The 27,841-nt window shown below is 44.2% G+C and overlaps 1 protein-coding gene across 1 annotated transcript in view; it reads right to left on the reverse strand.

Annotated features, from left to right (window-relative positions):
* LOC106582422 (contactin-associated protein-like 5) overlaps positions 1-27,841 on the reverse strand; it is a 165,334-nt gene that overhangs the window by 29,978 nt on the left and 107,515 nt on the right. Inside the window, exons 4-5 of the mRNA XM_045704845.2 lie at positions 5,189-5,336; positions 767-970 (exon numbers count right to left, since the gene is read on the reverse strand). Of these exons, the coding sequence (XP_045560801.2) occupies positions 767-970; positions 5,189-5,336 (352 nt within the window). The remainder of the gene's footprint in view (positions 1-766; positions 971-5,188; positions 5,337-27,841) is intronic.

Genomic DNA, 27,841 nt, shown 5'->3' on the forward strand with positions numbered 1-27,841 from the left:
CTAGAACAGTCTTCCCCAGACTCAGCTGTTCATGATGTGGATCTTTATGGTTGTTAACACGGATCATTATACAGTTGCCATTGGGGACCGTATTGATTTGATTTGTATTGAAAGAAGAGGTTCTCTCATAGGAAGTGCAGACAAGACAGTCATTTAAGAATCCTCTTCCCAGCTCAGCTGCTCACAATGTGGATCCTTAACCGTCTGAGTCTATCTTGTAAATGGAGCTCAGGAGCAGTGGTAACTGGAAGGGTATCAGAACACAAACATCTAGTTACCCTCCCAGACAGCTGCCCAGTCTGCTTTTAAATGGTTCAAATGACTATTCGATCCTTACCCAGAGACCCTTGTGTCCTGTTACACATGACCTCTAACCTCTAAACCCTGAGTTATGTGAGCCAAGTTGAGGTAGAGGGCCAACCTGCCCCGGGGTGACTAACTCACCCAGGTTGAGGTAGAGGGCCAGCCTTCCCCGGTGTGACTAACTCACCCAGGTTGAGGTAGAGGGCCAACCTGCCCCGGTGTGACTAACTCACCCAGGTTGAGGTAGAGGGCCAACCTGCCCCGGTGTGACTAACTCACCCAGGTTGAGGTAGAGGGCCAGCCTTCCCCGGGGTGACTAACTCACCCAGGTTGAGGTAGAGGGCCAACCTGCCCCGGTGTGACTAACTCACCCAGGTTGAGGTAGAGGGCCAACCTGCCCCGGTGTGACTAACTCACCCAGGTTGAGGTAGAGGGCCAGCCTGCCCCGGTGTGACTAACTCACCCAGGTTGAGGTAGAGGGCCAGCCTGCCCCGGTGCAGCTCCAGTGTGATGTAGTCGCCCCTCTGACCCTCTCCATGGAGCAGCACCCCCTCAGCTTGGTGGCTCTTGAAGCGCAATGAGATCACATCCTTCACCGTGCTCATGGACTTCTGGTTAAACCGGTAGAGCAGGGAACTTCTGCCATCAAAGTCTGCCACGTCTGATTCTGAAGGCAATCAACAGACAGTTAAATGGTTTGGCATTGGATTACTTACTCCCTGTCACAAAGAGCCTATTATGAACAGACTGCTATAGCTCTCAGCACTTCATACCTGTGAAGGAAATGCTAGTGTCTACATCAATGGTAGTATTTAAATGTACACTGAACAAAAATATAAAAGCAACATATAAAGTGTTGGTCCCATGTTTCATGAGCTGAAATAAAAGATCCCCGAAATGTTCCATACGCACAAAAAGCTTATTTCTCTCAAATCTTGTGCACAGAATTGTTTACACCTCACAGGTGTGGCATATCAAGAAGCTGATTAACAGCATGATCATTACACAGGTGCGCCTTGTGCTGGGAACAAGAAAAGGCCACTAAAATGTGCAGTTTCGTCACACAACACAATCCCTCAGAAGTCTCAGGTTTTGAGCGAGTGTGCAATGTGTCGTGTGGGGGAGTGGTTTGCTGATGACAACATTGTGAACAGAATGTCCCATGGTGGCGGTGGGGTTATGGTATGGGCAGGCATAAACTACGGACAACAAACACAATTGCATTTTATCTATGGCAATTTGAATGCACAGCGATACCGTGATGAGATCCTGAGGCCTTTGTTGTGCCATTCATCCGCTGCCATTACCTCATGTTTCAGCATGATAATGCAGGGCCCCATGTTGCATTTCCTGGAAGCTGAAAATGTCCCAGTTCATCCATGGCCTGCATACTCACCAGACATGTCACACATTGAGCATTTTTGGGACGCTCTGGATTGACGTGTACGACAGCGTGTTCCAGTTCCTGCCAATATACACAAACTTTGCACAGCCATGTAAGAGGAGTGGAACAACATTCCACAGGCCACAATCAACAGCCTGATCAACTCTATGAGATGTGTTGCGCTGCATGAGGCAAATACTGGTCACACTAGATACTGAATGGTTTTCTGATCCATGCCCCTTACCCTTTGTTTTAAGGTACACTATACAGTATATACAAATGTTTGAAACACGCCTTCAAATTTGTAGATTCGGCTATTTCAGCCACACCCGTTGCTGTATAAAATTGAGCACACAGCCATGCAATCTCCATAGACAAACGTTGGCAGTAGAATGGTCTTACTGAAGAGCTCATTGACTTTCAGCATGGCACTGTCATAAAATGCCACCTTTCCAACAAGTCAGTTTGTCAAATGTCTGCCCTGCTAGAGCTGCCCCGGTCAACTGTAAGTGATGTTATTGTGAAGTGGAAACGTCTAGGAGCAACAACGGTTCAGCCGCAAAGTGGTAGGCCACACAAGCTCACAGATGGAATAGCAGAGTGCTGAAGCGCGTAGCATGTAAAAATCGTCTGTCCTCATTTGCAACACACTACCGAGTTCCAAACTGCTTCTGGGAGCAATGTTAGCATAATAACTGTTTGTCTGGAATTTCATGAAGGGGGTTTCCATGGCCGAGCAGCCACACACAAGCCTAAGATCACCATGCGCAATGCTAAGTGTCGGCTGGAGTTGTGTAAAGCTTTCCCCCATTGGTCTCTGGAACAGTGTGAATGTGTTCTCTGGAGTGATGAATCACGCTTCACCATCTGGCAATCGAAAGGATGAATCTGGATTTGGCAGATGCCATGAGAACACTACCTGCCCGAATGTACAGTACCATCTGTAAAGTTTGGTGGAGGAGGAATAATGGTTTGGGGCTGTTTTTCATGGTTCGGCTAGGTCCCTTAGTTCCAGTGAAGGGAAATCTTAATGCTACAGCATTCAATGACATTCTTGACGATTCTATGCTTCCAACTTTGTGGCAACAGTTTGAGGAAGGCCCTTTCCTGTTTCAGATGCCCCCGTGCACAAAGCGAGGTCCATACAGAAATGTTGTCGAGATCGGTGTGGAAGAACTTGACTGGCCAGCACAGAGCCCTGAGAGCCCTTTGGGATGAATTGGAAAGCCGACTGCGAGCCAGGCCTAATCGGCCAACATCAGTGGCCGACCTCACTAATGCTTGTGGCTGAATGGAAGCAAGTCCCCGCAGCAAAGTCCCAACATCTAGTGGAAAGCCTTCCCAGAAGAGTGGAAGCTATTATAGCAGCAAAGGGGGGACCAACTCCATATTAATGCCCATGATTTTGGAATGAGATGTTCGACGAGCAGGTGTCCACATACTTTTGGTCATGTAGTGTACTTGGTTTTTACCTGCATTAAGTACCAATTTCAGTTCAACAAAGGCTTCCTGCAAGGCAATAAACTTGAAACTTGAAACTCTGACAGAGCTTTATCAGCTGTGGGAGCAATAGCATACACCACAGTGTCATCTGTATACAGTATAAAGTTACAATTTTGTACAGATAAATTAATATTGTACATTTAAATACTGAAAAGAACCGGACCAAGAATCGATCCCTGTGAGACACCTTTTGTTAAGTCCATAAAACATGATTAAACACCATCAGTAAATACTCATTCACATACATGTTTGAACTCATCCAAGACTGATTTAGACTGTATTTTTCTTACAGGCCACATACTTTTGTTGTTGTAATGTATCTGTGACCAACAGATGCATATCTGTATTCCCAGTCATGTGAAATCCATAGATTGGGGCCAAATTAATGTTTAAATTGACTGATTTCCTTATATGAACTGTAACTCAGTAAAATCTTTGAAATTGTTGCGTTTCTATATTTTTTCAGTATATATTATGCTGGAAGCCATTTCCATGTGTAACTGGATAGGGAACATCTCTGACATAGACTTGTTATTTTTCTTAGATAATTGCAGTATCTAGCTCTTGTGCTCACCCCTTTTGGTCATACACAACTGATTCCTGTAAGTGCTCAAAAAGGCAAGTTATTAGTTTGCCATAGGGGGAATTGTCAGCCTTACCCATTGAATTTATTCACTGAGAGACCTGGAGGACTCATGCATAGATACATTCATCTGTAGTTACATATCCATTAATGTAATGACATGAACATTGCAGAACAAAACTCTCCTTTTCATCTGTCTCTCTCTCTCTCTCTCTCTCCCTCACTCGCTCTTTTCTCTCTGTGTCATGAATTGATCGACCTATTTTATAGTTCAAAATGAAGATGTGTATTGTCCCTCCTTTTATTTATTTTTACTTTGAGCTGTATTTATTAGCAGAGCACAAACGCATCCAACATGAATACAGGGATCATGTTGTGGAACCATTCGGCATGATGAAAGTGCTCGCTCAGGGATAATTATAACTGTCCAGTAATACACTAATAATAAATATATTAGTAGTATGATAGTAATTCACTTGCTGATCAGAGTATTTTAATTTATTGTTGGAGCTAGTAACTTAAGCATTTTGCTGCACCTGCTGTAACACCTGCAAAATCTGTGTACACGGCCAATAAAAGTTAATTTGATTAGATTGATTAATTTAGCATTATCCTGGATCTCAACTGGCATGCCTGCCTGGCTGTTACTGTTTATCTCTATTGGTTGGTATTTTTCTTTAATAATTTGTAATAAAAAAATCCTATCTACTGTATTTCTGCAGTTGTCCGCAAACATCCTGCTTTCATTAAAGGTAATACCCAGAAGTAGGGTGTTCTGAATGTAATGGGTGGAGGGTTCACTTACTGTAGGCATTATGATATTAGCTGAACGTGTTTGGTCTGAATGTAGGGGCTGGTGGTCTGATCACTTACTGTAGGCATTATGATATTAGCTGAACGTGTTTGGTCTGAATGTAGGGGCTGGTGGTCTGATCACTTACTATAGGCATTATGATTTTAGCTGAATGTGTTTGGTCTGGATGTAGGGGCTGGTGGTCTGATCACTTACTGTAGGCATTATGATATTAGCTGAACGTGTTTGGTCTGAATGTAGGGGCTGGTGGTCTGATCACTTACTATAGGCATTATGATTTTAGCTGAATGTGTTTGGTCTGGATGTAAGGGCTGGTGGTCTGATCACTTACTGTAGGCATTATGATATTAGCTGAATGTGTTTGGTCTGAATGTAAGGGCTGGTGGTCACTTTAATGTAGTCACAGCTTATATGGTCTGTATGTAAAGGCTGGCTGTCACTTTAATGTAGGCACTGTCTATATGGTCTGAATGAAAGGGATGGTGGTCTGATCACTCACTGTAGGCACTGCCTATATGGTCTGAATGTAAGGGCTGGTGGTCACTAATGTAGGCACTGTCTATATGGTCTGAATGTAAGGGCTGGTGGTCTGATCACTCACTGTAGGCACAGCCGTAGACCTCCACTCTGAGTCCCACCCAGCCACTGGGGTTCCAGTCCAGGGGGACGAAGCGCAGGAAGCGGCTTCTGATAGAGTGGGACAACTTGTGGTGGACGACACCGTCGGCATTCACATTCCCCACAAACCTCTGCAGACAGATAGGAGGAAGAGAGTAGGGAGAGAAGGAAGAGGAGTAAGAGGGGAGGGAGAGGAGAACAGGCAGCAGGGCAACGCCAAGCATAAATATATATATATATATATGTATAAATACGTATATAATATATACTCTAGAATATGCATATAATTATTAGCTTTGGATAGAAAACACTCCAAAGTTTCTAAAACTATTTGAATGGTGTCTGTGAGTATAACAGAACTCATTTGGCAGGCCAAAACCTGAGAAGATTCCAAATAGGAAGCGCCCTCTCTGACCATTTCTTGGCCTTCTTGATCATCTCTATCCAAAACAGGGGATCTCTGCTGTAACGTGACATTTTCTAACGCTCCCATAGGCTCTCAGAAGGCACCAGAACATTGAATGATGACTTTGCAGGCCATGGCTGAAAAACAGTAGCGCATTTGGATAGTGGTCGATCTGAGAACAATGAGACTGGCGTGCGCATGCACGAGAAGACTCCATTTTACTTTCTCCATCTTTGAACGAAAACAACGACTCCCGGTCGGAATATTATCGCTTTTTTACGAGAAAAATCGCATAAAAATTTATTTTAAACAGCATTTGACATGCTTCGAAGTACGGTAATGGAAAATTTTGAAATTCTTTGTCACGAAACGCGCCGGGCGCGTCACCCTTCGGATACTGTCTTGAACGCACAACAAAACGCCGCTATTTGGATATAACTATGGATTATTTGGAACCAAACCAACATTTGTTATTGAAGTAGAAGTCCTGGGAATGCATTCTGATGAAGAACAGCAAAGGTAATCAAATTTTCTTATAGTAAATCTGAGTTTGGTGAGTACCAAACTTGGTGGGTGTCAAAATAGCTAGCCATGATGGCCGGGCTATCTACTCAGAATATTGCAAAATGTGCTTTCACCGAAAAGCTATTTTAAAATCGGACACCGCAATTGCATAAAGGAGTTCTGTATCTATAATTCTTAAAATAATTTTTTTTTTTTTTTTGTGAACGTTTATCGTGAGTAATTTAGTAAATTCACCGGAAGTGTTCGGTGGTTATGCTAGTTCTGAACGTCACATGCTAATGTAAAAAGCTGTTTTTTGATATAAATATGAACTTGATTGAACAAAACATGCATGTATTGTATAACATAATGTCCTAGGAGTGTCATCTGATGAAGATCATCAAAGGTTAGTGCTGCATTTAGCTGTGGTTTTGTTTTTTTGTGACATTATATGCTAGCCTGTTATGGGTAGGGGGCAGTATATTCACGGCCGGATAAAAAACGTACCTGATTTAATCTGATTATTACTCCTGCCCAGAATCTAGAATATGCATACAATTATTAGCTTTGGATAGAAAACACTCCAAAGTTTCTAAAACTGTTTGAATGGTGTCTGTGAGTATAACAAAACTCATTTGGCAGGCCAAAACCTGAGAAGATTCTGTACAGGAAGTACCCTGTCTGACCATTTCTTGCCCTTCTTGATTATCTCTATCCATTACAGGGGATCTCTGCTGTTACGTGACACTTCCTACGGCTCCCATGGGCTCTCAGAAGGCGGCAAAAAGCTGAATCGTGGCTTTGCAGGCTCTGGCTGAAAAAAAGTAGCGCGTTTGGATAGTGGCTGGTCACAGTACTGTGAGACTCAGGCGCGTGCACGAGGGGATCCCATGCTTTTATTTTCTCTCTCTTTGTACGTATACACGCTTTCCCGGTCTGAATATTATCGCTTTTTTACGAGAAAAATGGCATAAAAATTTATTTTAAACAGCGGTTGACATGCTTCGAAGTACGGTAATGGAATATTTAGAATTTTTTTGTCACGAAATGCGTCGTGCTCGTGACCCTTATTTACACTTCGGATAGTGTCTTGAACGCACGAACAAAACGCCGCTATTTGGATATAACAATGGATTATTTTGAACCAAACCAACATTTGTTATTGAAGTAGCAGTCCTGGGAGTGCATTCTGACGGAGAACACCAAAGGTAATCATACTTTTCTAATAGTAAATCGGAGTTTGGTCAGGGCTAAACTTGGTGGGTGTCTAAATAGCTAGCCGTGATGGCTGGGATATCTACTCAGAATATTGCAAAATGTGCTTTCACCGAGAAGCTATTTTAAAATCGGACACCTCGATTGCACAAAGGAGTTCTGTATCTATAATTCTTAAAATAATTGTTATGTTTTTTGTGAAGGTTTATCGTGAGTAATTTAGTAAATTCACCGGAAGTGTTCGGTGGTTATGCTAGTTCTGAACGTCACATGCTAATGTAAAAAGCTGGTTTTTGATATAAATATGAACTTGATTGAACAAAACATGCATGTATTGTATAACATAATGTCCTAGGTGTGTCATCTGATGAAGATCATCAAAGGTTAGTGCTGCATTTAGCTGTGTTTTTTTTTTTGTGACATTATATGCTAGCTTGAAAAATGGGTGTCTGATTATTTCTGGCTGGATACTCTGCTGACATAATCTAATGTTTTGCTTTCGCTGTAAAGCCTTTTTGAAATCGGACAGTGTGGTTAGATAAAGGAGAGTCTTGTCTTTAAAATGATGTAAAATAGTCATATGTTTGAAAAATTTAAGTTTTCGGATTTTCGAGGACTTTGTATTTCACGCCACGCCCATCATTGGATATTGGAGCAGGTGTTCCGCTAGCAGAACGTCTAGATGTAAGAGGTTAAACAAATCAAAATATATACTATATTTGAGATTCTTCAAATAGCCACCCTTTGCCTTGATGACAGCTTTGCACACTCATGGCATTCTCTCCACCAGCTTCATGAGGTAGTCACCTGGAATGCATTTCAATTAAGACATGTGTCATCTTAAAAGTTAATTTGTGGAATTTCTTTCCTTCTTAACCCTTGTGTAGACTTAACATTCTTTATACTCCCCTTGTCCTATGTGTCAAAAATGACCCGCTGTAATGTCTTGTGTGTGGGTGGCAGGGAAGTCAGGCGCAGGAGAATCGAATTTGGTATAAATGGAGTCGTTTAATAGACTAGACAAAACTCCATAATCAAAAATGCAAGATAAATAAAAGTGGGTACAAGAACCCGTCACTCACCAATACATAATACACAAACATAACACATCTCTGACAAGGACATGAGGGGAAACAGAGGGTTAAATACACAACATGTAATGAATGGGATTGGAACCAGGTGTGTAGGAAGACAAGACAAAACCAATGGAAAATGAAAAATGGATCAATGATGGCTAGAAGACCGGTGACGTCGACCGCCGAACACCGCACGAACAAGGAGAGGCATCGACTTCGGCAGAAGTCGTGACAGTACCCCCCCTTGACGCACGGCTCCAGCAGCGCGTCAACACCGGCCTCGGGACGACACAGAGGACGAGGCGCAGGGCAATCCGGATGGAGATGGTGGAACTCTCGCAGCAGGGAAGGATCTAACACGTCCTCCACCGGAACCCAGCATCTTTCCTCCGGACCGTACCCCTCCCAGTCCATGAGGTACTGAAGGTCCCTCGCCCGACGTCTCGAATCCAGGACGGATCGAACGGAGTACGCCAGGGCCCCCTCGATGTCCAGAGGGGGCGGAGGAACCTCCCGCACCTCAGCTTCCTGGAGCGGGCCAGCCACCACCGGCCTGAGGAGAGACACATGGAACGAGGGGTTAATGCGGTAATCGGGGGGAAGCTGTAACCTATAACATACCTCGTTCACTCTCCTCAGGACTTTAAATGGCCCCACAAACCGCGGACCCAGCTTCCGGCAGGGCAGGCGGAGGGGCAGGTTTCGGGTCGAGAGCCAGACCCTCACTGCAGTGACGGTCTGCGCCAACTTTCTGGCGCAGTACGGTGCGCTGAAGGTGGACGTGGGAGGCGTCCCATGTTTCCTCCGTGCACCGGACCAGTCGTCCACCGCAGGAGCCTCGGTCTGACTCTGATGCCAAGGAGCCAGAACCGGCTGATACCCCAATACACACTGAAAGGGAGAAAGGTGAGTGGAGGAGTGGCGGAGCGAGTTCTGGGCCATCTCTGCCCAGGGCACGAACGCCGCCCACTCCCCCGGCCGGTCCTGGCAATAAGGCCTCGGAAACCTACCCACATCCTGGTTAACTCTCTCCACCTGCCCATTACTCTCGGGGTGAAACCCTGAGGTAAGGCTGACCACGACCCCCAGATGTTCCATGAACGCCTTCCAGACCCTTGATGTGAACTGGGGACCCCGATCAGACACTATATCCTCAGGCACCCCGTAGTGCCGGAAGACGTGTGTAAACAGGGCCTCTGCAGTTTTTAGGGCCGTAGGGAGACAGAGGGAGGAGACGACAGGACTTAGAAAAAAGATCCACAATAACCGGGATCGTGGTGTTACCCTGTGAAGGTGGAAGATCGGTTAGAAAATCCACTGACAGATGTGACCACGGCCGTTGTGGAATGGGTAAGGGTTGTAACTTACCTCTGGGCAGGTGTCTAGGAGCCTTGCACTGGGTGCAGACCGAGCAGGAGGAAATATAAACCCTCACGTCCTTAGCTAAAGTGGGCCACCAGTACTTCCCACTAAGACAGCGCACCGTCCGACCGATCCCAGGATGACCAGAGGAGGGTGATGTGTGGACCCAATAGATCAGCCGGTTGCGGACCGCAGACAGAATGTACAGACGCCCAGCTGGACACTGAGGGGGAGCGGGCTCTGCACGTGACGCCTGCTCAATGTCCGCGTCCAGCTCCCACACTACCGGTGCCACCAAACAAGAGGCGGGGAGTATGGGAGTGGGATCCATGGGCCGCTCCTCTGTGTCATACAGCCGAGACAGTGCGTCTGCCTTAACGTTCTGGGATCCTGGTCTGTAAGAGAGGGTAAACACAAAACGGGTGAAAAACATGGCCCACCTTGCCTGGCGAGGATTCAGTCTCGGATGTACTCCAGATTGTGGTGGTCAGTCCAGATGAAAAAGGGGTGTTTAGCCCCCTCAAGCCAATGTCTCCACGCCTTCAAGGCTCTGACGACAGCCAACAGCTCCTGGTCCCCCACATCATAGTTTCGCTCAGCCGGGCGGAGCTTCGGTGGCGTACCCGAGTGCTGAGAGAGCACAGCTCCTATCCCAGCCTCGGATGCGTCCACCTCCACTATGAATGTCAAAAAGGTATCCGAATGGGCCAACACAGGAGCCGAGGTAAACAGAGCCCTCAGGTGCCTAAAAGCCCTGTCCGCCTCAGCTGACCACTGCAAGCGCACTGGGCCCCCCTTCAGCAGTGAGGTAATGGGAGCAGCTACCTGACCAAAACCCCGGGTAAACCTCTGGTAGTAGTTGGCAAACCCTAAGAATCGCTGCACCTCCTTCACCGTGGTGGGAGTCGGCCAATTACACACGGCTGCAATGCGGTCACTCTCCATCACCACCCCTGACGTGGAAATGCGATACCCTAGGAAGGAGACGGACTGTTGGAAGAACAGGCATTTCTCAGCCTTGACGTACAAGTCATGCTCCAACAGGCGACTAAGCACTCTGCGCACCAGGGACACATGCTCGGCGTGTGTAGCGGAGTATGTCAGAATGTCATCGATATACACCACTACACCCTGCCCGTGCAGGTCCCTGAAAATCTTGTCTACAAAGGCCTGGAAGACTGATGGAGCATTCCTTAACCCGTACGGCATGACGAGGTACTCATAATGCCCTGAGGTGGTACTAAATGCCGTCTTCCACTCCTATCCCTCCCGGATACGCACCAGGTTGTACGCACTCCTGAGATCCAGTATAGTGAAGAAGCGCGCCCCGTGCATTAACTCAATCGCCATGGCAATCAGAGGTAGCGGGTAACTGTACCTCACCGTGATTTGTTTGAGACCTCTATAATCAATGCACGGGTGCAGACCTCCATCCTTCTTCTTCACAAAAAAGAAACTCGAGGAGATGGGTGAAGTGGAGGACTGAATGTACCCCTGACGCAGGGATTCGGAGACATATGTCTCCATAGCCACCGTCTCCACTTGCGACAGGGGATACACATGACTCCTGGGAAGAGTAGCGTCTACCAGGAGATGTATCGCTCAATCCTCCCATCGATGGGGTGGTAATTGAGTCGCCTTCTTTTTACAGAAGGCGAGAGCCAAATCGGCATATTCTGGGGGAATGCGCATGGTGGAGACCTGGTCTGGACTCTCCACCGTAGCACCAACGGAAACCTCCAAACACCTACCTGAGCATTCTCGCAACCACCCCGTGAGTGCCCTCTGTGGCCAAGAAACAGTGGGATTATGACAAGCTAACCAGGGAAGGCCCAGCACCATGGGAAACGCAGGAGAGTCAATAAGGAAAATGCTATTTTTTTGCTCGTGACCCCCCTGCGTCACCATGCCCAAAGGAGCGGTGGCCTCCCTGATTAACCCTGACCCTAATGGTCGACTATCTAAGGCGTGAACGGGGAAGGGCACATCCACGGGAACAATGGGGGTCCCTAAACTATGAGCTAACGCTCTATCAATGAAATTCCCAGCCGCGCCTGAATCTACGAGCGCCTTATGCTGGGAATGCGGGGAAAATTCAGAAAAAGTGACAGACACAAACATATGTGCAACAGAGGGCTCTGTGTGAGAATGGTGCCGGCTCACCTGGGGTGACGCCAGAGCGCCCTGCCTGCTGCCTCGATTCCCAGAGGAACCAACCCAGCACCAACCAGCAGTGTGACCACTGCAGCCACAGATGGTGCACGAGCGGGAACCCCCTCCGGTCTCCCTGCGCACTGCCCCTCCCAGCTCCATGGGTATCGGAGAGGGGGTGCGGGAGGATGGAACCACCAGACCCCGATCTGGACGTCCGCGAGTAGCCAGCAGGTTGTCCAGCCGGATGGACAGGTCCACCAGCTGGTCGAAAGTGAGGGTTGTGTCTCTGCAGGCCAGCTCTTGACAGACGTCCTCGCACATACTGCAGCTGTAATGGTCGATCAGAGCCCTTTTGTTCCATCCCACGCCGGCAGCCAGGGTCCTAAACTCCAGGGCAAACTCCTGGTCGCTCCTCGTCTCCTGCCTCAGATGGTAGAGGTGCTCACCCGTCGCTCTGCCCTCGGGTGGGTGGTCGAAGACTGCCCGGAAACGGCGGGTGAACTCCTCAAACTGGTCCAATGCCGCATCTCCCTCTCTCCACACGGCATTGGCCCACTCCAGGGCTTTCCCGGTGAGGCACGAGACGAGGGCAGACACCTTCTCATGGTCCAATGGAGCTGGGTGGACCGTGGCCAGATAGAGGTTTAGTTGGAGGAAACCCTGGCAGTTGGCAGCACTCCAGTCGTACTCCTGTGGCATGGAGAAACGGATCCCACTGGGTTCAGGTGGGAAAGGGGCGCTCAGGATAGGCCCCGGTTGTGCTGGTGGAGGAGCTGGAAGAACTCCTTGTTTCTCCCAGCGGTCCATTGTCTAGACAACGAGATCCATGGGTCGCCCAGATGGTAAAGCATTCCCGCATGCTCCTGGACGCGCTCCTCCACCTCCATGGCCGGGGTACCTTCTCCTGCTGACTTCATATTAGGGTCAGAGATTCTGTAATGTCGTGTGCGTGGGTGGCAGGGAAGTCAGGTGCAGGAGAATCGAACTTGGTATAAATGGAGTCGTTTAATAGACTAGACAAAACTCCATAATCAAAAATGCAAGATAAATAAAAGTGGGTACAAGAACCCGTCACACACCAATACATAATACACAAACATAACACATCTCTGACAAGGACATGAGGGGAAACAGAGGGTTAAATACACAACATGTAATGAATGGGATTGGAACCAGGTGTGTAGGAAGACAAGACAAAACCAATGGAAAATGAAAAATGGATCAATGATGGCTAGAAGACTGGTGATGTTGACCGCCGAGCACCGCCCGAACAAGGAGAGGCATCGACTTCGGCAGAAGTCGTGACACCCGCCTTCACTGAACCCTCATAATAAAGCAGCTTAACTGAATTTTAAACCCCAAATCTATTTTGCATGAAGAAACAACCTGTCATTCATCACAAACTTTGTGAATATCTGGGTTGTCCCTCTTCACAATGCAGAAAGACTGCATTTAATTCAGTGGAAACCACTCATTTTTATTACAACACACCTGTCATGATTGTTTTCTTTACCAAAGTACAGGTGAATTATTATTACTGCTAAAGGTACTACATAGGTGTAAACGTACGTTTTTTTTAGCAAGAGATAGCACTTGTATAGCCTAAGAAAGTAGCAGAAATGTGCAGAAAGTAGTTTCGAATGCATTGTATTGAAGAGAAACAATAACAGTCAAACTTTTTTTGGCAACATAGTGATATATTCTTATATACTGTACAATGAGGAATTCAACTACAAAATACTTGTCTTCTCCCATTTTTTGAGCCATTGCTCACACCCACAAGGTGTAAAAACAAAAACAATAAATAAGAACAAAATAATATAGATACAAAACAAAAACGTGAAGAACATAAATCAATCAACTCGAATTAGCACATGTAGAACAGTATGCAAGTGTGTGTGCATGGACTTTGCAGATGTATTTCTCACATGTGCAGCACATATTTGTTTTACAGTCCTTCTTTGGGGTGCATAATTGGCATCTTCTCCTCTTGCCTGCCGCAGCTGCAGCCTCAGGTGGATCAGGACAAGATTCAGCCCCCTGAACAGCTTTCACAAGCACTGCAGAGGCTGCTGTGCGGGGGAGGCGCTCCCTTCTTTGAATGTGTGGGGTTACAAGTGCCTTTCCCAGCTGCTCCAGGAACACCCTCTTCTTTTTCCGCTTATCAGGCATCCAGGTAGGGTTGAACTTGTTCCATATCACAAAGTTATTGTATGAGGACACATCAATGATGTTATGGAAGATGACCAGGGGCCAGTCATCCTCCTGCAGTTCCAATCACCTTGTCCAGGTTGTCCATGCCTCCTTTGTTGTGGTTGTAGTCCAGGATGATGGCTGGCTTCCTGTCCTCACGATCACTGATCTCAGCCGTTTTGTGCAGTGTGCTCAGGAGGACCACATTCTTGTTCCTCTTTGGGAGGTAAGAAACTAGAGTGGTGGTGAAGGCAAACTTTGATGAGAAGGCCTCTCTCCCCCTTGTTGCGAGGAGCGCAGGGGGGAGCTTAGCCTTGTTCTTTCTAACTGTGCCAACCATGGTGATCTTCCTCTTCAGGAGCTGCTGGCTGAGTTCAATCAGTACATAATCACACATAATCTCAATTTCTATTTGTGTGTGTGTGTGTGGTTTTTGTGGTGTGTAAATGATTTTATAACTACTGGGTCAAAAATGACCCTAAGACAATCTTTGTACCCTGGTGGTGTACAGCTTTCATGGAAATATGAACAAAGGCAATGTTTCACTTTTTCTAATGTTGTGGGTAACCCTAGGAAAAGTCATCAAACTTCAAGTTGAAAAAATATCATTTAGGGGGTTTTCTCTGCTGTTAAAAATAGTGGCGGGTCATTTTTTACCCATAAGACAACACAAGGGTTAATGCGTTTGAGCCAATCAGTTATGTTGTGACAAGGTAGGGGGTATGCCCTATTTGGTAAAAGACCAAATCCATATTATGGCAAGAACCGCTCAAATAAGTAAAGAGAAATGACAGTCCATCATTACTTTAAGACATGAAGGTCAGTCAATATGGAAACTTTCAATAACTTTGAAAGTTTGTTCAAGTGCAGTCGCAAAAACCATCAAGCACTATGATCAAACTGGCTCTCATGAGGACCGCCACAGGAATGGAAGACCCAGAATTACCTCTGCTGCAGAGGATATGTTCATTAAATTACCAGCCTCAGCAATCGCAGCCCAAATACATACTTCACAGAGTTCAAGTAATAGACACATCTCAACATCAACTGTTCAGAGGAGACTGTGTGAATCAGGCCTTCATGGTCGAATTGCTGCAAAGAAACCACTACTATAGGACACCAATAAGAAGAAGATACTTGCTTGGGCCAAGAAACACGAGCAATGGACATTAAACCAGTGGAAATTCGTCCTTTGGTCTGGAGTCCAAATGGATGATTTTTGGTTCCAACCGCCATGTCTTTGTGAGACGCAGTGTGGGTGAATGGATGATCTCCGCATGTGTATTTCCCACCATAAAGCATGGAGGAGGAGGTGTTATGGTGTGGGGGTGCTTTGCTGGTGACACTGTCTGTGATTTCTTTAGAATTCAAGACACACTTAACCAGTGCAGCTACCACAGCATTCTGCAGCGATACGCTATCCCATCTGGCTTCGGCTTAGCCAGACTATCATTTGTTTTCAACAGGACAATGACCTCCAGGGTGTGTAAGGGCATTTTACCAAGAAGGAGAGTGATGGAATGGTGCATCAGATGACCTGGCCTCCATAATCCCCCAATCTCAACCAAATTGAGATGGTTTGGGATGAGTCAGACCCCAGAGTGAAGAAAAAGCAGTGGGAACTCCTTCAAGACTGTTGGAAAAGCATTCCAGGTGAAGCTGGTTGAGAGAATGCCAAGAGTGTGAAAAACTGTCATCAAGGCAAAGGGTGGCTATTTGAATTATCTCAAATATAAAATATATTTTGATTTGTTTAACACTTGTTTGGTTACTAAATTATTCCATTTGTGTTATTTCATAGTTGTGATGTCTTCACTATTATTCAACAAAGTAGAAAATAGTAAAAATAAAGAAAAACCCTTGAATGAGTAGGTGTTCTAAAACTTTTGACCGGTAGTGTACATATATAATATACAGGAAATATATGATATTCAGGAAATGTATAATATAAATATATACTATACAGGAAAAAGCTAATATATATATATACAAATATATATACAGCAAATATACAATACACAGGAAATATATTTAAGTGATAATGCCCGAGAAGTGTTGCATCATCACTTTGATCCCAACATATTGATGACATATTTTCATGAAGAATGTTATTTTGATGAATTTATTCATACTATTTCATCATTCTACAAGATATAGTCCCGACACAAATCTACGGTTGCTACCCAAGCCGGATGGTCATTCGTTCTATTGGTTTGGTTGCCAGAGACGCGACCCAGTTATTCAGTCTTTTTGTTCTGTATCTATGGACACAACCCATTTATTCGTTCTAAATTTTTCATTACCATACTGGCTGGCAACGTTCTTATCCCTTGCATGCTAGCTTGCAGACTACAGCTAACTTGCAGTCATGTCAATAGCCAGAATAACAGAAAGTAGCTGCACTTGCATTTGTTTAAGCTGTTTTCTAGTAACATTTATTTGGATATATCCATAACAATGATCTAATGAGGCGCGATTTCGCCTGGCATAGAAAATGTGCTCAATCATAAGGACACTGTTGTTCATAGGAGCTAGCCAGCAACACAGCAAACACAATGACTTCAAACTGAAGCTGTAAAGATTGCAAACTAGCTGCACTTCGTTTCGTTTTACTTTTTTCAAATGACATTTCTTTGTATATATCCATAAAAATTATGCCAGATAATTTACGATTTTGATTGGTTGAGAATTGCCAGTAGAGCTCTGAGACAGGATTGTGTCGAGGCACAGATTTGGGGAAGGGTACCAAAAAATTCTGCAGCATTAAAAGGTCCCCAAGAACACAGTGGCTCATCATTCACTCATCACATCATTCTTACAGTGGCTTGCAAAAGTATTCACCTCCTTGGCAGTTTTCCTATTTTGTTGCCTTACAACCTGGAATTAAAATAGATTTTTTGTGGGTTTGTATCATTCGATTTACACAACATGCCTACCACCTTGAAGATGCAAAATATTTTTGGGTGTGTGAAACAAACAACAAAAAAGACAACAAAAAAGAAACTTCAGCGTGCATAACTATTCACCCCCCCAAAGTCAATACTTTGTAGAGCCACCTTTTGCAGCAATTACAGCTGCAAGTCTCTTGGGGTATGTCTCTATAAGCTTGGCACATCTAGCCACTGGGATTTTTGCCCATTCTTCAAGGAAAAACTGCTCCAGCACCTTCAAGTTAGATGGGTTCCGCTGGTGTACAGCAATCTTTAAGTCATACCACAGATTCTCAATTGGATTGAGGTCTGGGCTTTGACTAGGCCATTCCAAGACATTTAAATGTTTCCCCTTAAACCACGCAAGTGTTGCTTCAGCAGTATGCTCATTTTCCTGCTGGAAGGTGAAGATCCGTTACAGTCTCAAATCTCTGGAAGACTGAAACTGGTATCCTCTCAAGAATTTCCCTGCATTTAGCGTCATCCATCATTCCTTCAATTCTGACCAGTTTCACAGTCCCTGCCGATGAAAAACATCACCACAGCATGATGCTGCCACCACCATGCTTCACTGTGGGGATGCTGTTCTCGGGGTGATGAGAGGTGTTGGGTTTGCGCCAGACATAGCATTTTCCTTGATGGCCAAAAAGCTCAATTTTAGTCTCCTCTGACCAGAGGACCTTCTTCCATATGTTTGGGGAGTCTCCCACATGCCTTTTGGCAAACACCAAACATATTTGCTTATTTATTTCTTTAAGCAATGTTTTCTTTCTGGCCACTCTTCCGTAAAGCCCAGCTCTGCGGAGTGTACGGCTTAAAGTGGTCCTATGGACAGGTACTCCAATCTCCGCTGTGGAGCTTTGCAGCTCCTTCAGGGTTACCTTTGGTCTCTTCGTTGCCTCTCAGATTAATGCCCTCCTTGCCTGGTCCGTGAGTTTTGGTGTGCGGCCCTCTCCTGGCAGGTTTGTTGTGGTGCAATATTCAGAGTTTATGATATTTTTTTATAACCCAACCCTGATCTGTACTTTCCACAACTTTGTCCCTGACCATTTTGGAGAGCTCCTTGGTCTTCATGGTGCCGCTTGCTTAGTGGTGCCTTTTGCTTGGTGGTGTTGCAGACTCTGGGGCCTTTCAGAACAGGTGTATATATACTCTGAGATCATGTGACAGATCATGTGAGACTTAGATTGCACACAGCTGGACTTTATTTAACTAATTATGTGACTTCTGAAGGTAATTGGTTGCACCAGATCTTATGTAGGGGCTTCATAGTAAAGGGGGTGGATACATATGCACGCACCACTTTTCCATTTAATTTTTTTTTTAAACAAGTCATTTTTTACATTTCACTTCACCAATTTGGACTATTTTGTGTATGTCCATTAAATGACAGGTTGTAATGCAACAAAATAGGAAAAACACCAAGGGACATGAATACTTTTGCAAGGTACTGTAAATGGAAGAAGTTTGTAACCACCAAGACTCTTCCTAGAGCTGGCCGCCCGGCAAAAATGTGCAATCGGGGGAGAAGGGCCTTGGTCAAGGAGGTGACCAAGAACCCAATGGTCACTCTGATAGAGTTTGTCTGTGGATATGGGAGAACCTTCCAGAAAGACAACCATATTTGCAGCACTCCACCAATCAGGCCTTTATGGTAGAGTGGCCAGATGGAAGCCACTCCTCACTTAAAGGCACATGACAGCCTGCTTGGAGTTTGCCAAAAGGCACCTAAAGGACTCACACCATGAGAAACAAGATTCTCTGGTCTGATGAAACCAAGATTGAACTCTTTGGCCTGAATGCCAATCAATCCATCTGGAGGAAACCTGACACCAACCCTACGGTGAAGCATGGTGGCAGCATCATGCTGTGAGGATGTTTTCAGCAGCACCAACTGGGAGGATAGTCAGAATCCAGGGAAAGAGGAAGGAAGCAAATTACAGAGAGATCCTTGATGAAATCCTGCTCCTGAGTGCTCAGGATCTCAGACTGGGGTGAAGGTTTACCTTCCAACAGGACAATGACCCTATGCACACAGCCAAGACAATGCAGGAGTTGCTTCGGGACATGTCTCTGAATGTCCTTGAGTGGCCCAGCCAGAGCCCGGACTTGAACCCGATCGAACATCTCTGGAGAAACCTGAAAATAGCAGTGCAGCAACACTCCCCATCCAACCTGACAGAGCTTGAATGGATCTGAAGAGAATAATGGGAGAAACTCCCCAAATACAGGTGTGCTATGTTTGTAGCATCATACTCAAGAAGACTCGAGGCTGTAATCACTGCCAAAGGTGCTTCGACAAAGTACTGAGTAAAGGGTCTGAATACTAATGTAAATGTGATTTTAAATTTTTTATTTGATACATTTTCAAAGATTTCTAAAAACTATTTTTGCTTTGTTATTATGGGGTATTATGTTTATATTGATGAAGGAACAAAACTGTTTAATCCATTTTAGAATGAGGCTGTAACATAACAAATGTGGAAACAGACGCCGCACAAGTACTCGACTGGCCTGCATCCCAGAGTCGCCTCTTCACTGTTGACGTTGAGAGTGGTGTTTTGCGCGTACTATTTAATGAAGCTGACAGTTAAGGCCTTGTGGAGTGTCTGTTTCTCAAACTAGACACTCTAATGTACTTGTCCTCTTTCTCAGTTGTGCACCGAGGCCTCCCACTCCTCTTTCTATTCTGGTTAGAGACAGTTTGCGCTGTTCTGTGAAGGGAGTAGTACACAGTGTTGTACCAGATCTTTAGTTTCTTGGCAATTTCTCGCATGGAATAGCCTTCATTTCTCAGAACAAGAATAGTCTAACTAGTTTCAGAATAACGGTCTTTGTTTCTTACCATTTTGAGCCTGTAATCGAACCCAGAAATGCTGATGCTCCAGATACTCAAATAGTCTAAAGAAGGCCAGTTTTATTGCTTCTTTAATCAGAACAACAGTTTTCAGCTGTGCTAACATAATTGCAAAAGGGTTTTCTCATGATCAATCAGCCTTTTAAAATGATAAACTTGGATTAGCTAACACAACGTGCCATTGGAACACAGGAGTGATGGTTGCTGATAATGGGCCTCTGTACGCCGATGTAGATTTTCCATTAAAAATCAGCCGTTTCCAGCTACAATAGTTATTTACAACATTAACAATGTCTACACTGTATTTCTGATCAATTTGATGTTATTTTAATGGACACATGTTTTTTGCTTTTCTTTCAAAAACAAGGACATTTCTAAGTGACTCCAAACTTTTGAACGGTAGTGTATACTATACAGGAAAAACGAAAATCTTGAGGGAACTGTGTTCATTAAACAAAACCGGAGCGCAATTAGAGCTCTGTTATCAAGGGAGTCAATGTTAACCACGTATGTCTGAACTGACCTTGTATCTTGTCTAGGAAAATGCCTTTCAGCAAAGAATTGAAAAGGATTTTGTGTCTTCTAGGACAAATGTTTTGGATCATAAATAAAAATGGATGTAGTTCCCAAGAAATGTGAAAGGTATGAAACATTACTATGTTGCGACAAAGCAAAACTCCTCTCTCCAAATGACTCTGCTTTAAGATGAAAAAGATAAAATGTGTTGCGTGAGTCGCATTGCATGGGTCATGTTGCGTGAGTTGGAATGGTGAGAATTTCCACCAGTGCACTACCACACTACTCAGAGGGAGAAAAAAAAACAGTACTGTGGCAAGTAGTGACTGTGAAGAAGAAGAAAAAAAATGGTACCACATATCGTCTGCTCACAGGGAGATAAAAATGACTTTCTCTGAGAATGTGAGAAGTCATTATTCTTCTTCATTTCCATCCCCCTATCCCTGTAACCTCCACTGCATCAACAATCTGTATTGGGAGGCTGAGGGTGATGAACGGAGTGAAAGAGAGAGTAGAGAAAAAAAAAAAAAAGAAACTGGGATGACAGATCACAAGCGACCGTCATAACGGATTCAAGGCAGGTGACGAACTAAATGGATAATGATGTGTATCACAGAGTAAAGGAAAGATGGATTGTTGACACCGGGGCTCCAGACTCTGTGAATAGTCCAACAGGGTCATTAATTCACTTCTCCCTGAAGTTGAAAACACAAAAGCACATGGGGAGGTAGTATAAGAGGCACAAATTACACACACATGGAATGCATGCAGTAGAATGGAGGTGGGGTGTTACCTCTCTGAAGGAGAGTGCAGAAAGACTGGTCTCTTGGTAGACAAAGAGACAGTCCTGCAAGTTAACTATTTAGGCTGTTTTTGTGATTTATGCACATGCTTTTCTGAGTCCATTTAAGTGGAGCCTGGTGACAGTATTTTAGAAGAGGTGCAAGCTAAGCACTTACAAATGCATTGTAACTCATGTCTATGCAAGATAAGCATTTGGAAACTCGCTAGGGTTTACTCATCCATTCAGGCTACTGCAATGCATATCCTCCACAATTTAAAGTAACTCTTTTAGCAAATGAAATTAGAAAACTGTTTGCTTCACCAAAATATGGTATATATATTCATTACTGAGAAAAATATATTTCTCAATATCCATGAGATGATTACAGCAATTTACCACAATACCCCCCAAACACAGGCCTACTATTACTAGAGAGAAAAATCAGCTAAACAAACCCTTATATCCTGCAGGTTGGCAGTATACAGTAGCTCAAACTATAATAGTTGAAGTTTTCTGCACAGAATATCGACCAGGATAAAGCCAGACTTTAGAAGAAATAGTGAAATGGTATTTGATGACAAATAAATATCTCCTCTTTATTGCAATTCCAGATAATTGCTTTCCAGGGAGGTTGTTTGAAAAGTGTGTAGACCTTTTGTTCTTCGGTATTTATATAATACCTGTGAGGAAGCAACAAACGGATGGACCCTGAAACAATTCCTATTTTTTCAAGGGAAAACAGCTGAAACTGAGCTCATCCAGTCAAAACAATTCAATCTCTTATTTCCCAAAGGTAGTTTGGGAAATACATTTTGACTGTACATTAAACATTAAATAGTTCCCTTTATTGCAACCAATAGTTGAGTTGTCCTTCATAAGGTGTCAATATATCCATTTCCTATGTAGATGGACACAGCACTCCAAAGATGACATGTTCTTTTCCAGGTTAGAGGTTCCATCCAATTACTGTGCGGATGTAAACCAAAATATCTGGAACTCTTGAGAGGACAAAAGACCTCCCATTGGACCACAGAGCTTCATGTTAGTCACTGTCCACATAAACGGCTCCTAACCCCACAGTGACTTCATTATTTATATCCTGTATCCATCCTGAACCGACAGCCTCCCTCCCTGTTCATTACGACTCTTTACTCTTCCTCTCTCATGACGAGGTCCCTAACGTCACGTACGTCAGCTAAGAGTACATACACTCCAACGTGAAACATCCCTATTGAAGGCTTGAATGCCAGGAAATCAACATTAATTGGTGGTCAAGTACATGTACAGTACCAGTCAAAGATTTGTACACACCTACTCATTCAAAGGATTTTCTTTATTTGTACTCTTTTCTACATTGTAGAATAATAGTGAAGACTATGAAATAACACATATGGAATCATGTAGTAATCAAAAAAGTGTTAAATCAAAATATATTTCATATTCTTCAAAATAGCCACCCTTTGCCTTGATGACAGCTTTGCACACTCTTGGCATGCTCTCAACCAGCTTTACCTGGAATGCTTTTCCAACAGTATTGAAGGAGTTACCACATATGCTGAGAACTTGTTGGATGCTTTTCCTTGATCCTGTGGTCCAACTCATCCCAAACCATCTCAATTGGGTTGAGTTGGGTGATTGTGGAGGCCAGGTCATCTGCTGCAGCACTCCATCACTCTCCTTCTTGGTCAAATAACACTTACACAAACAAGAGGTGTGTTGGGTCATTGTCCTGTTGAAAAACAAATGATAGTCGCACTAAGCGCAAACCAAATGGGATGGCGTATTGCTGCAGAATACTGTGGTAGCCACAACATCACCAGCAAAGCACCCCAACACCATCACACCGCCTCCATGCTTCACGGTAAGAACCACACATACGGACATCATCCGTTCACCTACTCCACGTCTCACAAAGACCCGGCGGTTGGAACCAAAAATATAACATTTGCACTCATCAGACCAAAGGACAGATTTCCACCGGTCTAATGTCCATTGCTCATGTTTCTTGTCCCAAGCAAGTATCTTCTTCTTATTGGTGTCCTTTAATAGTGGTTTCTTTGCAGCAATTCAGCCATGAAGGCCTGATTGACGTAGTCTCCTCTGAATAGTTGATGTTGAGATGTGACTGTTACTTGCTCTGAGAAGCATTTGTTTGGGCTCCAATCTGAGGTTCAGTTAACTCTAATAAGTGTATCCTCTGTAGCAGAGGTATTTCTGGGTCTTTCTTTCCTGTGGTGGTCCTCATGAGAGCCAGTTTCCTCATAGCGCTTTATGGTTTTTGCGACTGCTTTTGAAGAAACTTTCAACGTTCTTCAACGACCTTCATGTCTTAAAGTAATGACGGACTGTTGTTTCTCTTTGGTTATTTGACCTGTTCTTGCCATAATATGGACTTGGTCTTTTACCAAATAGGGCTATCTTCTGTATACCACCCCTAACTTGTCACAACACAACTGATTGGCTCAAACACATTGAGGAAAAAAATTCCATAAATTAACTTTCATCAAGGCACACCTGTTAATTTAAATGCATTCCAGGTGACTACCTCATGAAGCTGGTTGAGAGAATGCCAAGACTGTGCAAAGCTGTCATCAAGGAAAAGGATGGCTACTTTAAAGAATCTGAAATATATTTTGATTTGCTTAAAACCTTTTCGGTTACTACATGATACCATGTGTGTTATTTCATGGTTTTGATGTCTTCACTATTATTCTACAATGTAGAAAATAGTAAAAATAAAGAAAAACCCTTGAATGAGTAGGTGTCCAAACTTTTGATTGGTACTGTATACATCTCCCTGATAATCCTATTGCAATGGGGTCTTGTATTAGCGAATCAGCCTACATTTTAAAATCACACATTGCAGAGTTACACCGATCGAATATCTACACAGTAGCTAATCAAGCATCTTGTAATTTACTCAACATTCAATTACATTTTGTAGGCTACATAGAAGACTTATCACATTCTGTTTACCAAAGTATTTAGAGTATAGAGAAAATATGGCACAAGGGCAATTTCATCTAATTACCCAAATGTTACAGAATCCCTCTGCCGAGGGCGCTGTTCGATTCATTTCCAGTGTGTGATGGCTCTTTTTCACCAAATTTTTACTTAATATTCATTGCTAACAGGCATGTCAAGCAATGATTAAAAATACACTGAGAACACAAAACATTAAGAACACCTGCTCTTTCTATGACATACTGTACACTGACCAGGTGAATCCAGGTGAAAGCTATGATCTCTTATTGATGTCACTTGTTAAATCCACTTCAATCAGTGTAGATTAAGAAGGATTTTTAAGCTGTGAGACAATTGAGACATGGATTGTGTATGTGTGCCATTGAGAGGGTGAATGGGCAAAACAAATTATTTAAGTGCCTTTGAATGAGATATGGTAGTAGGTGACAGGTGTACCGGTTTGTGTCAAGAATGGCAACGCTGCTGGGTTTTTCACGCTCAACAGTTTCCCGTGTGCATCAACAATGGTCCACCACCCAAATGACATCCAACCAACTTGACACAACCGTGGGAAGCATTGGAGTCAACATTGGCCAGCATCCCTGTGGAACACTTTCGAACATCTTGTAGAGTCCATGCCCCAACGAATTGAGGCTGTTCTGAGGGCAAAAGGAAGGGGTGCAACTCAATATTAGGAAGGTGTTGTTAATGTTTTGTACACTGAATGTATATACGGCAGGAAGTAAAGAAGGATATAAAAACAACAGCACCTCAACAGCCTCTTCCTGAAGGATCGTAGAGATGATATCTGAATAATGTTTATATCCTCTCATTACTGTAGAGCAGCTGTAACAGTGTGTTTTCAACAGCACAACACACCAAGCTCATTAGATTGTGTTCTACACATTGTTTCACTCCAGGGGTAGAACAATTGGCAAATTGATGGAACAATTCTACTTTCTTAACAAGCTCAGAGGGGTTTACGTGAACATACATTAACATTGGAACTGCACACGTAGCTTTATGATGTTATGCACATTTGGAGTAGATAGCATACATTTTCTCTGAAAACCAAAGACTGTAATGAGCTTACATCCTCAAATGAACTGATTGGAAACACAAAAACCAAAAGTGAACTAATTTCCAACACCCCACAGGTACAAATAATAGCATTAGACTTTATAGCACAAAATAATACAAGATCTCATCACCTATTAGCTAGCTGGTCGCTCACAGTCAGTCACTCATTTTCTTTTCTCCCTGATTTTTCCTAAATGGATCAATAGCAGCTGGTTCATGAGTGCCATCCTGTTGTTCCTAACTTTAAGAACTATACTCCGTGTTGTGCCATTGCAGTGCTGGCCTGGCTGTGTGACTCTAAAAGACAACGACAGCTGAGAGTTGCAAGAATAGATCATCATTCGGCCCTTGTGACCTGGTCTGGCACAGGGCAGAGATAAAAGGACTGAACCTCTGTCTCTGTCTTGTGCCTGCGGGTGTTGGTGTGGTTGTGTGCGTGCGTATGTGCGTATATGCAGTGCATGCACGTTATTATGTGTGTGTCACAGAGAGTGAGAGAAAGGAGAGATTGAGAGTGTTGAGAAAGTGCCTATGTCATTGTGTGTATATCTTTAATGCAACAAAACTGCTATTTTCATACGCAGCACATAATACCATCTAACCTTACAGGTGCAGAGTTGCTGCAAGCTGGCAGCTGGTGTTATCTCATTAGCTCTCTCAGCCAGCACCGCCATCAGCAGGCCATTACCTTTCAACTTCTCTTCCCAGACGGATGTCAATTCTCTGTGTGGCATACAGTGTCAAACTGTGGTCGCCCACCTTTGGTCCGCCTTCATTAGGGACGTCTCACTAATTAGCTGCCACTTCTGTTTCTGTAGACAGGTTTCAAAACTAAATGACACCTGTTGTCTTCTTACATTAACAAAGAAGTGAATGGCATGACTATTCAACAGATGTTGTCTCCTCTGTGTCTTGTTGATTGACACCAGGCAACTGGCATGTTCTTTGTTTTCAATGAACTAACTGAAAAATCATTAACTACTTGACTGATTTCAAAGCAGCACTGCATTTCATTTACAACAAGAGTAGAGATATAGGGGTAGGTTTGTTGGCTAACAAGCTATAGGCTGCATAAAATAAATTGAACACTTATCATCTATTTTGCTAGCACGGACTGGAATATGTTCCTTGATTCATCCAATGGTATTGAGGAGTACACCACCTCAGCCTCAGGCTTCATCAATAAGTGCATCTACGACGTCCCCCCCCACAGTGACCGTACGTACATATCCCAACCAGAAGCCATGGATTACAGGCAACATCCGCACCGAGCTAAAGGCTGGAGCTGTCGCTTTCAAGGAGCGGGACACTAATCCGGATGCTTATAAGAAATCCTGCTATGCCTTCAGACGAACTATCAAACAGTCAGAGCGTCAATACAGGACTAAGATTGAATCCTACTACACCGGCTCTGACACTCAACAACTATGAGACAGCCTATAGGAAGGAGGTCAGAGACCTGGCAGTGTGGTTCCAGGACAACAACCTATCCCTCAATGTAAGCAAGACAAAAGGAGCTTATCGTGGACTACAGGAAAAGGAGGGCCAAACAGGCCCCCATTAACATCGATGGGACTGTAGTGGAGCTGGTTGAGAGTTTCAAGTTCCTTGGTGTCCACATCACCAACAAACTATCATGGTCCAAACACACCAAGACAGTCGTGAAGAGGGCATGACAACAATGTTTCCCCCTCAGGAGACTGAAAAGATTTGGCATGGGTCAGCAGATCCTCAAAAAGTTCTACAGCTGCACCATCGAGAGCATCCTGATTGGTTGCATCACCGCCTGGTATGGGAACTGCTCGGCATCCGACCGTAAGGTGCTACAGCGGGTGGTGCGTACGGTCCAGTACATCTCTGGGGCAAAGCTTCCTGCCATCCAAGACCTATATACTAGGTGTGTCAGAGGAAGGCCCAAAACATTGTCAAAGACTCCAGTCACCCAAGTCATAGACTGTTCTCTCTGCTACCGCACAGCAAGCGGTACCGGAGTGCGAAGTCAGATCCAAAAGGCTCCTTAACAGCTTCTATCCCCAAGCCATCAGACTGCTGAACAATTAAACAAATGGCTATCCGGACAATTTACATTAACCCCCCCCCCCCCCTTTGTTTTTACACTGCTGCTACCGACTGATTATTATCTGTGCATAGTCACTTTACCGTTACCTACATGCCTCGTCATTGTTATGCTATTGTGTTACTTTTTATTACATTTTTTACTTTAGTAAATTTTGTAAATATTTTGTTAACTCTATTTCTTGACCTGCATTGCTGGTTAAGGGCTTGTAAGTAAGCATTTCACGGTATTCGGCACATTAATCATCATTTTTTAATTATTTAAACTTTTATTTAACTAGGAAAGTCAGTTAAGAACAAATTCTAATTTACAATGACTGCCTACACCAGCCAAACCCGGACAACGCTGGGCCAATTATGCACCGCCCTTTGGCACTCCCAATCACAGCCGGTTGTGATATAGCCTGGAATCAGACCTTTCTGTAGTAACGCCTCTAGCACTGAGATGGAATGCCTTAGACCGCTGCGCCACTCAGGAGCCTCAGCATGATCTCTCATTCTAATTCTATTGGCTCCACA

The sequence above is a fragment of the Salmo salar genome, chromosome 21 (genome assembly GCF_965601325.2).
Source record: "Salmo salar chromosome 21, fSalSal1, whole genome shotgun sequence".
Classification (NCBI taxonomy): Eukaryota; Metazoa; Chordata; class Actinopteri; order Salmoniformes; family Salmonidae; genus Salmo; species Salmo salar.